The following is a 14,585-nucleotide window of genomic DNA, read 5'->3' on the forward strand; positions in this document are numbered from 1 at the left end:
CTACAACTTTAAAGTGATACCTACCTTTAAGAGAAGCTGATATTTTGTTATTCTCTGGACAGGTTTGATAAGGTAAGAGGAGATGGAGTTGGCCAATCCATGCCGCTGTTGTATTTCCTGTATTGAACAATGATGAATTTGAGTGTCATGTGTATTAACGATAGTAGGTTAGCCAGCTACAAGTGTGATAATTGATACAATACCTGTCCTTTCCATTGTAATGAGCAAAGAAAAAAAGGACGGTATGGCAAGATTTTCAAACCAAAGCATATTATGTTTTGAGTCCATCTGCTCCCCTTCCATACAAACATTCTTTTAATTTCTTGGCCAACTCTCATCAAGCTTTTAAAAATGACCTGCATCTGAACAGCAAAGACTCTGAATCTGAAACGCTGAGTTTTTAGGCATTTTAACTTTGATAATTATTTCCTAAGTGGCTTTGGGTAAACAGGGAAATGCTTTTGGCTGTGATGATATTGTCTGGCAATAGCCAACGCCCATTTGGGAACAGATTTCACACTGTGGTTTGCTAGTTTAAAGTGTAACCAACCCAGGGAAACATGTTTCATTAACTGCTGCTACAAGGCCAGCAGAGGGAGCAAGAAGTGTAATTTACTGACAACTTACCAAAAGAGAAAGAGCTCAGCAATAGTAGGCAAGATTTTTAAGAAGAAAGCTGAGTATTTACATGGAGGACTTTCTTCCAGTATACTATAACAGTTATAAAAGTAGGCTAATTAAGAACCTCAAACACTGAATGTTTGACTGATTGGTTGTGTCAATTTGGCACAAAACTTTAATACAATTTACACCCACAGGGCAGTTGTACTCATTTTTAAGTAACAAATTATCTATTGAATCCATGAGTTGTAAGACCACGATCCTAATGGAGTCACACACACAGCATGAGGTACAGACTGTGTACTAAATATGAAGTCAAGTATATTTTTAGTTTGAAGCTGAAACGCTAGATTTCTTTAATAGACTCAGAAGCATAAGGTACTGTTTTTAAGGAAATCTTAGGTTTGAGGTTTTAAACAGTTGCAAACAGCATCCCCCTATAATATACAATGCAGTCTTAGCTTCTACATATACTTAGCTATGAATGTTACATGCATGTGTGTTGTGCTCATATATGTACCAAGTGTGCATTCATTTGCATACACACACTTTTTACATCAACATTAGTTGCCTAATTACACATTACGTAGGATTATTTGGTTCTCTCTGACTAGTTTTCTCTCCCAACACAGCTCTTCATTTTCATGTAGTAGAAATGCAGCATGTGGAAGTCCAACGTGATGGGTCTTTAAAACATTCATACTGTTTGGTGGCATTAGTGAAAGTTATTTGGCATACAGTTCAGATACCTGTAAAGATTTTTTAGAGGTGATTAAATCACACGCCCCTTTTTTCTCCTCTTTGCACAAACAGTTCTTCCCAGTATCCATTTCACTAGTGATGGCTCAGAGTACATACTTAGGAGGGAGCACCATAATTGGCATTTAAATACAAATGCACTCTTTAACCAAGGGCACATTTGGAAAGGGAATCTTAGTCCTCTACTGTGGCAACTATGAGTCCTCAATGAAGTTCGGTGCTCAAAGTCCAGAAGCAGTTGCTGCCTTTATGCCCTTGTCTCAAGTGGACATCACATATACCTTGTAAGGAACTTCCATATAAAAGCAAGTTGTGCCATAATTAGATTAGCAGCTGTGATGGGGTGTATAAACCCCTCATTGGATGGGAGGGGAGTTAAGGTGCAGCTCTGGGCTAAGAGTTGTTTGCTTATGTTAGCAACAAGAAAGTGGTCAGGGAAAGTGAGGGACCCCTACTGAATGGGGCAGGCAACCTAGTGACAGATGATGTGGAAAAAGCTGAAGTACTCAATGCTTTTTTTGCCTCGGTCTTCACAGACAAGGTCAGCTCCCAGACTGCTGCACTGGGCAGCCCAGTATGGGGAGGAGGTGAGCAGCCCTCAGTGGTGAAAGAACAGGTTAAGGACTATTTAAAAAAGCTGGACATGCACAAGTCCATTGGCCTGGTTCTAATGCATCCGAGGGTGCTGAGGGAGTTGGTTGATGTAATTGCAGAGCCATTGGCCATTATCTTTGAAAATTCCCCTGGACGACTGGAAAAAGACAAATATAGTGCCCATCTTTAAAAAAGGGAAGAAGGAGAACTACAGACTGGTCACAGCCTCACCTCAGTCCCTGGAAAAGTCATGGAGCAGGTTCTCAAGAAATCCATTTTGAAGAGGAGAGGAAGGTGATCAGGAACAGTCAACATGGATTCCCCAAGGGCACGTCATGCTTGACCAACCTGATTGCCTTCTAGGATGAGATAACTGCCTCTGTAGATATGGGGAAAGCAGTGGACGCGATACAGCTTGACTTTAGCAAAGCTTTTGATATGGTCTCCCACAGTATTCTTGCCAGCAAGTTAAAAAAGTATGGATTGGATGAATGGATTATAAAGTGGATAGAAAGCCGACTAGATTGTCGGGCTCAATGAGCAGTGATCAACAGCTCAATGTCTAGTTGGCAGCCAGTATCAAGCAGAGTGCCCTAGGGGGTCGGTCCTGGGACCAGTTTTGTTCAACATCTTGATGACGGGATGGATTTCACAGTCAGCAAGTTCACAGATGACACTAAACTGGGAGATCGATATGCTGGAGGGTAGGGATAGGGTCCAGAATGACTTAGACAAATTGGAGGATTGGGCCAAAAGAAATTTGATGAGATTCAACAAGAACAAGTGCAGAGTCCTGCACTTAGGATGGAAGAATCCCATGCACTGCTACAGGCTGAGGATCGACTGGCTATGAGGCAGTTCTGCAGAAAAGGACCTGGGGATTACAGTGGACAAGAAGCTGGTTATGAGTCATCAGTATGCCCTTGTTGCCAAGAAGGCTAATGGCATTTTGGGCTGTATGAATAGAAGCATTGCCAGAAGATCGAGGGATGTGATCATTCCCCTCTGTTCAGCATTGGTGAGGCCTCATCTGGAGTACTGTGTCTAGTTTTGGGCCCCATACTAAAAGAAGGATGTGGAAAAATTGGAGAGAGTGCAGTGGAGGGCAACGGAAATGATTAGGGGGCTGGGGCGCATGACTTATGAGGAGAGGCTGAGGGAACTGGGATTGTTTAGTCTGAAGAAGAGTGAGGGGGCATTTGATAGCAGCCTTCAACTACCTGAAGGGGGGTTCCAAGGAGGATGGAGCTCAGCTGCTCTCAGCGGTGGCAGATGACAGAAAAAGAAGCAATGGTCTCAAGTTGCAGTGGGGGAGCTCTAGGTTGGATATTAGGAAAACCTATTTCACTAGGAAGGTGGTGAAGCACTGAAGTGGGTTACCTAGGGAGGTGGTGGAATCTCCATCCTTAGAGGTTTTTAAGGCCCGTCTTGACAAAGTCCTGGCTCGGATGATTTAGTTGTGGTTGATCCTGCTTTGAGCAGGGGTTGGACTAGATGACTTCCTGAGGTCTCTTCCAACCCTAATCTTCTATGATTCTAAGAAGGCAGGAGGACCTGAGCTGAGTCCACACCGAACCAGGAAGTGGAGGAGCCACAGCACCCAGCAACTGAAGCAGGGCTGGAAACTCAGAAGGTGATGTTTCCCAGGGATGGGCGGTGGCTGGATGGGGTGCATGCCAAGGTAGAAAGTGACCCAGGGAAGTCAACTTGGGGCAGACATCAGATGCCGACAGGTGTGCAGCCAAACCAGCCTCAAAGGGCCCTGGGTTGGAACCTGGTGTAGGGGGAAGGACCTGGTTTCCCTACCCCACTCTACCCTGTATCCACTAAGAGGAGCTGCTGCCCTGAGAACTGTATGCATTCAATGGAGATGCGTGAACCACACCCACTAGGTGCAACGGCTACCGTAGATGCTAACCAATAGGCAGGAGACCCTTTCCCCCTGATTACAGTAGCTTTGAACAGTACATTGAAAAGAAATATAAGCAGGTTACTGTTAATATACATTTTTATGCTGCTTGTCCAAGATTTTAGTCTTGATTCAGTGCAATCAAACTGAACCAAATTCATCGTTGTTAGAATATGCAGCATCTGTCTCTAAAACTGTAGTTTTATATGCGAGTTTTAGTTGCTAAAATCTGTTTGCATTTCAAAACAGATATTCAACCATTGCTATGTTTCCAATTCCTTTGATAGGTAATAGTGACTGTTTAAAATTATATTTTAATTGATTTTTAGGGGACTAAAATAGCAATAAAACACTATATATTAGACACCAGAGACATAAAAGTTCTTTGATTTAACTGACATTGTGTTGTAGGATTATTAATTATGGAGAGTTTATCTGGTGTTACTAGTAGATGTCCAATTTCTTAGGCATTCTAATGTAATTAGAACTGCATGATTAATAACAACCCATCCACATTTTTAATATATATACAAAGTCTGGTACTTACATCAAAATATGCTCCTGCATGCTCCAATATCAGCTGAGTAGAATCTGGCTTATTTTTACAATATGTAACATACATTTGAAACTTGTCTGCCTGCAGAACAAAATGCAAATTTAAACAGCTTATGAAACAGCATTTCCACTGCCTGAAACCAGACAAACTACAGGGGAGTCTTTTCCAATTCAACCCAACATTGTGAGAAAATACACAACCTAATTAGAGCCCTGGGCGGATACAAAATTTGTATCCACATCCAATCCATGATCCGCAAACATGGTCAGTGGATATCCACAGATTTGTAGGGCTCTAAACATATTACAATCAAAATAATAAAAAGGAATGAGAAAGTTGATTTATAGTTAAGTGAGCTATATTCTGCCTCAGGTGTATGCACGCAACTCAAACTGATTTCAGTGGGAGCCATGTTCTTGCATTTGTTGGCAGACACTGGCTTTTTAATTCAAGTCAATAGTTTGTTTACTCCAAGAGGAAAAAAAGTACTTCTACAAATCCACTAATTAAGAAAAAGACTACACAAAACGAAAGTCTCCATCTCCTTCTGCTCTCGATTTCCTTTGTTACTTCTAACACCAACCAGGATTTCATTACCCAAGTTACGAAGCAGTGCCCAACATCTTCTGGTAATTGTTCGTATTTCTCCAGCTCCTTTAGGAATATGCTACGGGTAGAGAAAAACAGAACACCATTAAAAGGAACATGGCATGTTTTCATTAGGGCAGCTAACATTTATTTAGAGTTTAAGCAGATATATTGTTAGAGGATCTTCATACCAACAGCATGGTCTGACAACTGGATCAAGATACTATGAATGGATGAGAATCTGGGGTGCCAGGACCCTATAAATACCACATCTCAAACAACACAGATTTTAAATAGTTGGTGATAAATACTGTTGTATTGACTTTTCTTTTACTGCTACTATTACCTGCTCACTGTAGTAACTGTTGCTGTTCCCTTCAGAAAGGGGCTAATTGGTGTCCTCTCACCTAAGCTCCACGAATGGTTTAATTTTTAAAATGTCAGTAAAAAATAGAAAAAGAGATGGAGGCCAGCCCCAGCAATAAAAGCCTTCCCCCCCCCCCCCTAAAAAAGCCAATCAATGAAGGGAAAAAAACCTCCATTATCTATACCCATAATAGATTATTTATGAAGTTATTTAAGGGCAGCAACAGGTGCATACAAAGTAATCAACAAGTGGCTTTCTTTGCAAGCCTATCCCTTTCACAGCTAAAGTAATTTGTTATTGATCTAAGCTCCTGGTATGAATTTTATTAAGTCTGAGATTTTTCACTACTGATACGGCATAGTGCACACTGCTATTGTACCTCGTGGATCATTAGAGAATATAGCTGTTGTGAATCCCTCAGATAATATACAAAATGGTAGCTCTGCTAGACATTATTATTATTATTTCTATTACAACAGCATGTAAAAGCACCCATCAGGGTCTGGATGGTGATAAGCCAGGCAACAGACAAACACACAGGCTTACATGGTCTGTCACTCAAAAAGATTTCAATCGAACTTAACACGAGATGCAGTAAGTGCATGTAACAAACAACAGGAAAATATGACTAAGGCTAGCTAAACATAATGCTTCTGAATCATTAAGAGTTAAAAAAAAGGTATACTGAACAAGTGTCCATATCAAACTCCTTGTAACCAGTGCTAATGCAATCCTTTTTGGCAATTTTCACAGTAGGGCCAAGGAACAACAGAAAAAGAGACTGAACTACCCCCTCCCACTAGCAGTGGTTTCTAAAAGTCAGAAATGAGCCCACTGGCAGGTGAACATGATGAACCTGACACAACCACTGCCAGTGCTAAGTAGAATCAGTGGTGCCCATCTCTTCAAGGCAATCAACCAGTCTAGAACTTTACTTAAGCGTTCAAATTGCTTCTTAAAAAATTCAAGATTAGTAGACATATCTGGGACAGAGAAGGTCATTTTAAATGGAATTATATAGCTATTTACTGAAAAATGCTATAATGGAAGCAAGTAATTCAACAATGGGGGAGACACTTTAGCTACTGCTGTGGCAAAACGTCCTTTATTCATTTATATTGTGATACAGGAGGGCCAGGGAGCAATGGTAGAATGGTTGAGGGGAAATATATAAGCCCTAGGCTAATTAAGGCGTAGTTCCCTGTAGACTAGGGAGGGTTGCTACAGGTTAATTGGAGCACCTGTGGTCAATTAAACCCTGTCAGGAACCAAATAAAACTCGCTGCTTCAGGCAGTCAGAGGAGGAGGAGGAAGGAGAGAGGACTGGAGCTTGGAGATGTGTTGAGAGTTTTGGAAGACCTGAACACTGAAGTAAGGGAGACCCTGCCCCAGCAGTACAGGGAGACTCCCTTCCCCGCAGCATCTAAGGACCGAGGGTAACCCCATCTAAGGGGGACGAGGGTAAGAAACCCACAGAGGTTGAGAGGGGCCGGGACTCAGAGTGAAGAGCAAACCCAGACCCCTCCCCTGCTTCCCTCCTCTACCACCTTCCCAGGCTAGTTGCGGGGCCCTTGGCACCCAAGAGCAGGGGCAAGGGGTGACATCTTAGCCTCTCTCCAAGAAAAGCTCAGGAACCACCATATAAACATCGGCCATCTTGCCACAATATACACAATATTCTGACTGGGAAATACCTGAAGTGATCACTTAATCTTTACTAGTAAACATAGGCATGGAAGCTAAGTTACTCACTTATTATGGAACTCATAGATTTCCTGCATGTTTCCAAAGATAATGTGTTCTTTGTTTACAATACCAGGTGGGATCTCCTCAACGCCACTGGTCATTTCCCACAGATACGTCTGACCAGAAGGAAAAAGGCACATGAAAAGCAATCAAGTTTCCAAACAGTAGCAGTTTCTGACATTTGTAAGTAAACCTTTTCAAAGGGAGAAGTACAGGAAAGTACAACTTATAATTGATTTTGGGGTATGGAGCTTTACACACTGTGCAGCTTAAAAAAAGTCAAGGCCTGAAAGTGACAATCAAATATGCTCCTTGAGACTTAATCTTTTCAAATATGCAATATTCCTGACAACAAACAGTGCTTCAGGGTATTATACCAAGGTCATGTTTGGATTCCAGAAGTTTTCATTTTGTGTAATAGCTACTGCTGAGCATTACTTGCTCGAGTTTAACAATTACTGGGCACTTTTCCATGGAACCTCTCTGAATTTCTATTCAAAGAGAGTCAGCCAGTCCTGAAACAAGTGATAAACACAATGAAAGAATTAACAAAGGCTCATCTCTGCTACTAACAAAACAAACTGACCAAAAACCCAACAGAAGTGGATAGTCAGTTTTGAGGCCATTAAAATGTTTTCTATTGAGCAAAGAGCAATAAAGTATTGTAAATAAAAATGAGCAAAAATAAAGCACATGGGATAAATTCTCCATTGGCTGACACCTGGTGCAATTATGTTGACACCAGCAAGTTAGCAGGAGGCAAAAATTAGCACAGAATTTGGCCCTGTGATGATAAACTAACAACACTTGGTTGCTAAAGAAATGCAGAAGCAAAATGATATACATAATGAAACCTTGTCCCATAAAATATACACTTACATCCATACATTCCCGGAGGTCTCTTACATAAGCCTTTTCTGTCTGAATTAGCTCAGCCATAATGAACCTTAAAAATGACAAAAGAATGAAAGATCAAATCGCAGCCTGCTAGAGCACAGGATAATGCTTTTCCATTAACCAGAATATGCTCTCTCCATTGCAATGAACTTACTCTATTTCCAATATTACAAGAAAAGCATATAAGAGATTAATTAGCATCAGAAGGACTTTTTGTTGGGGGAGGGGCTTCCAACACTAGCAAAGTTTACATTGGAAAAAAAAAATGGAGGGATGATGCAGCAAGGATTTTAAGACCATTAACACAGAGAGAGAGAAGAGGATCCGTTAGAAGCATGGGGCTACTATTCAACTGATTAAAAAAAGAAGAGCAATAGCTGCTACTATTCATGAGCAGGAAAAATCTCGACCTTTTATGGAGTTGTGTTACTTATTTAATATTATTTTAACCGTCGTATTTTGCAAATACTTTAGCCTCACTGCTACTATTTCCCTCCTTGCCCACTTATTTTTCGTGAATTTTTCTGGATTTCTACCAATTCTTCTTCTTCTTTTTTAAAAATGATCCTCATTTTAAGCTTGGTTTTGAACACTTCCTAAACCCAGATAGTGAAGAATCAAAATTGGAATAAGGCAATGAATAAGTCTATGCAAGGCTATGGAAGGTACACTCTGGATAGTACAGAGCTCTCCTTTGCTACATTCCTATTGAAAATGTTTTGCTAAATCTTGAAGTAAAAAAATGACAGTTGCTTCACTAACAGTAATTTATATATTTATATCTGTAAAGACTGCATTACTCTTTCCTGCGGGCAGATTTTCGCTTTTCTTCATTAAGCTCATGAGCAGCATCTCGCAGTTTCACCTCTGATCCAGGAACACTAGCTGGGATTATATCCAGCTGCAGGCTTTTGCTCTGTATTAAGGAGAAAAGGGAAAATGGTTAAGGGAGGAGACAGGGAAAAAACAATGGCCAATCAGCTACAAGGAGCTATGTTAAAGTATTTGCTTATTGCCTATTAAAACATGCAGAAATTTCACTCACCGATTTATTTGAATCTGAAGAAATCCCCAGGGCTTTTTCTAAAGAGGTCCTATATTTCTCCATGCGCAGAGAGAAGTCTCTGTACCTCTTGTCCACTGCTGTGACACATTTTTTAATCTCTGCTGCATGGGCATGCCCTTTTTCACAAAAGCCATCAGCCAGCTGTATCAACAGCTTCACCCTCTCTTTGGTTTGCTGTGAAAAACAACAGGAAAATACTGCCAAGTAAAGTTACTGCCAAGTACCTATAATGTGAGGGCTCGTTTTGTATAATTAATTATTAAAAACAAGTGGAGGGCAGATGGAAGGTAACTGAATAAGTGTTACCTTCCATCATCTCCCTTCTAACCCACCCAAGTGTTTTTAAATACCATAATTTTTCCCAAGGAAAAGAAGATCAGCAAGTGCTGCCTGCTTCTTTATTATTTCAACAGCAGCAAAAAACCTCATGCTTTAAACCTTTGGAAATTCTCTTGACTGGAAATAGAGAATATCAGTTCTGCAAGGTAAGCTTTTAGGGCAAGGACCATGTCTTCTCAGGTGTTTCTATAGCTCCTGGCACCAAGGGTCTCTGATCCCTATTAAGGTCTTTAGGTACTACCACAATACAAACACTGGCCCTAAGCCTGCAAAGACTTATGCTCATACTTAAGGACAACGAACGCATCCTCCTGGCAAATGGCTGCAAATGTGTAGGCAAGTTGCACTAAAATGGTACTTTAAAATGCGCACACTACCCGCTGTCTGCCACTGAAAATAACAGAGGCAGCATTGCATGGCAGAAGTTTAACATTAAGAGGGCTGGACCAAGTCTTTGAGGGGACAGTGGGTTTGGTGTGCAGAGGCATGCTTAGTCCTTCCATATATAATGTGACCAGTCTCTCCTTCCTTCCTCCATGACATCCTGCATTTCCAGCTATCTTTCTTTGATCACCACTCTTTACCAGCTTGAGGCTCCATGATTTTTCCACACAGGACAGAGAGCCAAGAGGTGTAGACAAAGTACAGCTTTTTAAAGGGGGAGCAGGAGAGGGAAATTAGGGAAACTAATCCCTGCTGCAGTTACTTGTGCCAGAGTTCAACAATTAATAATGAACAAAATGTCTTGTGCCTGGAATGTTAGGTTTGCACCTGTGATGCTGGGTCCCATGTGGCCACAGTGTACAGAGAAGTAAGCCTGCCACTGCCTAGAAACATTGCAGTACAATGTGTTGTTCTAGGTAAGAGCCATACCTGAATGATTGAATCTTTCATCTTGTGCTATCTTCTCATTAGTAAAGTGTTCAGTATTTTGAAGCACACAAACTGGAACATAATAAGCCTTACTGCTTTTTGCTAACATAAAATAAGATTTAAGAGTTGTGTTCCAGTTAAGTTCCAGATTGATCTGAAAACCAACCAAGCTGAGGACTCGAAAGGAAGTTATCTTTCTCCATTTTTAAGCGAGGTCACCACAGTCTTGTCAACGTAGGGTAACACCAGCAATTTTGTGTTTCATTTCATGTCATGTGGAAACAGGTAAGAGAGCCAATACAGCAAGGTGAAGCTGGCCATACACCTGCTGTTGCTCTTTATTTACCTTTGCAGTGATCTGAAATTCTTCATGTTCTTTTAAAAGCTCTTGAGTGTGATGGATACTGGAACCAGTGGAAGTATGCGTGGATAAATAAAACTCTCCATTGTCATGGATCCATTCCAAAGCCTGAATAAAACAAGAAACAATGAAGAGTAGAAAAGAAAGTAGCATACTTTTTCAATAGACACCAATTTAAGTACTCAAGATACATAAAAATACTTGCATAATAAAATTACTAGACAGACCTATATTTCATTTTTATCCCTTCTACATTTCACCTGAAACAACTATGAAATGGAGTTTATCTACCTGTAATTGGAAGTCCTTCAAGATGTGTGATCCTTATCTGTAGTCCACACATGGGCACATATGCACGCCATGCACCTGAGTCTGGAAATTCTAACAGACAGCATCAGTTGACCTGCACACATGTGGTAGATCTCCTTGTACTCCCAATCAGGGGTATAAGAGGCAGTGCGGGTTCACACCTCTCCAATTCCTCTTTTTGCCACAAATCGAACAGGATCTAAAGCAGAGGGGATGTAGGGTGGGTAGTGGAATACAGATAGGGACCACACATTTTGAAGAATTTGCAGCTACCGGTAAATAATCTGCATTTCTTTTTCAAGTGCTGGTCCCTATGTGTAGTCTACATCTGGGTGACCGATAAGCAGTGCTCAGATTGGAAGGGTGAGAGGAAACCCTCAGAAAAGATGCTTGAAGTACTGCAGTTCCTACTGTTGCGTCTGCAGCAGAGGCCTGAACGAGCACGTAATGTCTGCACGTATCTAGTACTGCAATGTCCTACAGGGATACTGTAGAGGCAGCTTGTGCCCTTGTGGAGCGTGTCCTGCTGGTATCAGAAGGAGGCATGCAAGCTAACCGGTAACACTCGATGATACACCTGAAAACCCAAACTGAATTTCTCTGAGAGGATATTGCTTGATCTTGCAATCTTTCTACTATGGCAAGAAGTAGTCTTGGTGATTTTCCAATGGGTTTGATCCTTTGAAGGTAGAACACCAGGGCATGTCCGACATCAAGGGAATTAAGTCTTTTCTCTTAGGTAGAAAAGTGGGGTTGTGGAAAAAGGAAAGGTAAGTAGATACTTCAGTTGACATGGAATTCAGAAATAACTTTGCGGAGGAACTTAGAATGGAAATGAACGGATATCTTTTTCCTGTGAAAAACCGTATGAGAAGGGTCTGCCATGAGAGCTCCCAACTCACCCTCCTGGCCGAAGTATTAGCAACTAAAAATGAAAGTTTTATGAACAGGTTGGACATGGAGCCAAGGGTGGAAGTGTCTGTGTCCTTGAAAGATCAGTGTGTGGAAGTATGCGTCCTTCAGTCAAGGGTGACATACCAGTCTCCCGGATCCAGGGATGGGATGATACAGGCCAGGGAAATTATGCGGAACTTTAGCTTCTTTAAGTATTTGTTGAGGTCTCGTAGCTCCAGGACGGGCCATAGACGGCCCTGGGCCTTTGGGATTAAAAAGTACCACAAATAGAACCCCTTGTTCCTGTACTCAAGAGGAACTTCTTCCACTGCACCCAGCTGCAGTAACCCTTTTATCTCCTGCACGAGGAGACTCTTGTGAGAGGGGTCCCTGAAGAGGGATGGGAAGGCAGGTGGGAAGGGGGGTTAGAAAGGAACAGGAGGGTATAACCTTGCTCCACTGTGCTGAGGACCCATTGGTCCGAGGTTATAGTGGTTCAAGCAGGGAGAAAAAGGGGAAGGCGGTTGGAGAACACTGGGACAGATGGATCTGGGGAACAGTCTTGTAGGTCGCACTCAGGCGCACCCTCAAAATGACTGTTTGGCCCCTTGCTTGGTACGGGTCGAGCCCGACTGAGTGTAGGGTGGAGGCGGGTGGCTCAGATGGCACTTGTAGCCCTTGGCTCGTTTGTAGGGCTGGTCCTGCCATGACTAGTTGCCCTGGCCCTGAGGGTGCTGCGGTTTGAACGGCTTATGTGCCGGTGCTGGGACGTAAAGACCCAGGGTTTTCAGAGTGGTGTGGGAGTCCTTGAGGCCACGCAACTTGTTGTCTGTTTGCTCCGCAAATAGGGCTCGGCCGTCAAAGGGCAAGTCCTGCATTGACTGCTGGGCCTCGGTGGACAACCCAGAGAGGAACAACCAAGAGGCTCGCAGCATGGAGATAGCAGAAGCCATGGTTCCGGCAGCAACAGCAGTGGCATCTGACGCTGCCTGGAGGGCCGCCTTGGCCGTGGTCATGCCTCATCGAGGATCACTCAGAACTCCCTCTTGGAAGCCTCAGGGAGCCACCCTTCGAACTTGGCCATGGCTTGCCACATATTAAAGTCACATCGGCCAAGGTGGGCTTGGTGGTTGGCCATTCTCAGTTGAAGGCTGGAAGACGAATAAATCTTAAACCCAAAGCGATCCTACCTCTCCGAGTCTTTATTTTGGTGTGTGGCCCTAGATTGTCCTTGCCTCTCTTTGTGGTTAACCACCTCCACCACAAGGGACTTGGGGCTGGGTGGGAGTATAAGTACTCATGCCCCTTGGTTGGCACGAAGTACTTGCGTTCAGCCCTCTGGGAGATAGGGGCCAGGGAAGAGGGGGTCTGCCACAGGGCATTAGTGATTTTGGAAACCCCTTCATGAAGGGGTAGGACCACCCTGACAGGAGCCGAGGAGGAGAGGACATCAAACAGGGAGTCCGAGGGCTCTTTCAGTTCCTCTGCCTGAAGCCCCAGGTTGGATGCAACCCTTTTCAAAAGTTCCTGGTGAGCTTTGGCGTCATCTTGAGGAAGTGGGTGAGTGGCCCTGTGATAGCCTCCTCTGGCAACGATGAGGATGATGCTGGTGCCGCAGTGTCCTCTACTTCCATTGGTGGTCCAGCAGCTTGCTCCCCTGGATCCTCCTGGACCTGTGGGTCCTACCCCCTGAAGCCTTGAGCACTGGAGGGGGATGGGATGCTGAGGCCACTGGCTTCTCCGAGGCTCTCGATGCTGACCAGACAGCCTGGGAAGTTTGGGTGAACCCCCAAGGGTTCTACAGGTACCATGGCGCCAGCTGCTGCACCTGGGCCAGTGGGACAGGTTTCGGTGCTGATGATGTAGGCAGAACTGCAGGTACCAGGGATTGTCCCGCAGTCAGGGAACCTAGCTCCATGTCAGAGGTATAAATGGAGCGGTCGGTACCAGGCGACCAGGATTGGGTGGAGCGCTGGCTCTTGTCCAACTGGTGCCGGTCACTGTGTCCCAAAGCTGACCCGTCCGAGTGAGACGGGCGTCTTGGCTGGGATCTCAGGGACCGACGGTGTTCAGTGGATCTGCATCGGAGACCCAGCGATCCACGCCTCATGCTACTCCACCAGTACCACGACCGGGAGCTAATACAGGCTGCTTGCCAAGAGGATCTTCCCAGGGAGGGTGACCAACTGCTAGGAGACAGACGATGACGGTCCAGTGATCTCTGATCCTCGGTTCCGTGATCAGTACCAGGCCCTTGGAGACGGATGGGGCTGGTCCGGGAGTTTTTGCCGGATGGCGTATGCCTCAGAAGGTCTGCGCCAATCTACCGGCGAGGTACATCTCAAGTCCCTCGATCGGTGCCCCCTATGAGGAGACCAAAGAAAGCTCCGCTGAGTCTGCCTCTCTAGTCCTGAGGTGTGACGGCTTTGAGTGGCGGAACGTCCCTCTCGATGGGGAACAGTGCTGCTGAAGCAGGGACTCCTGCATAGGTCCCAGCGCGGGTTTCCCCCGAGACCGGGGTACCGGTGGAGCCGATGTGGACGGCACTAGGAGCACCAGGATCTCCTGAACTGCTTGAAGGGCTTTGGGCGTCAAAGGCACCTGAAGTTGGCCAGAGCCTGAGCCGCTATCTGGAGTTGCAGAAGTAGTATGGGATGGGCTGCACTGCTCAACTTGAGCTGGGGCCTGACTTCCCAAAGGAGGCGT

General features: G+C 44.0%; 1 protein-coding gene across 3 annotated transcripts in view; it reads right to left on the bottom strand.

Annotated features, from left to right (window-relative positions):
* The window catches only part of TRIO (trio Rho guanine nucleotide exchange factor), a 400,776-nt gene that overhangs the window by 135,443 nt on the left and 250,748 nt on the right, over positions 1–14,585 (bottom strand). For all 3 annotated transcript variants that reach the window (XM_048839610.2, XM_048839611.2, XM_048839612.2), the window contains exons 21-28: positions 10,662–10,784; positions 9,083–9,277; positions 8,838–8,953; positions 8,020–8,086; positions 7,147–7,256; positions 5,037–5,106; positions 4,431–4,520; positions 25–117 (exon numbers count right to left, since the gene is read on the bottom strand). In XM_048839610.2, the coding sequence (XP_048695567.2) occupies positions 25–117; positions 4,431–4,520; positions 5,037–5,106; positions 7,147–7,256; positions 8,020–8,086; positions 8,838–8,953; positions 9,083–9,277; positions 10,662–10,784 (864 nt within the window). The remainder of the gene's footprint in view (positions 1–24; positions 118–4,430; positions 4,521–5,036; positions 5,107–7,146; positions 7,257–8,019; positions 8,087–8,837; positions 8,954–9,082; positions 9,278–10,661; positions 10,785–14,585) is intronic.

Source organism: Caretta caretta, chromosome 2 (assembly GCF_965140235.1).
Source record: "Caretta caretta isolate rCarCar2 chromosome 2, rCarCar1.hap1, whole genome shotgun sequence".
NCBI classification, from domain to species: Eukaryota; Metazoa; Chordata; order Testudines; family Cheloniidae; genus Caretta; species Caretta caretta.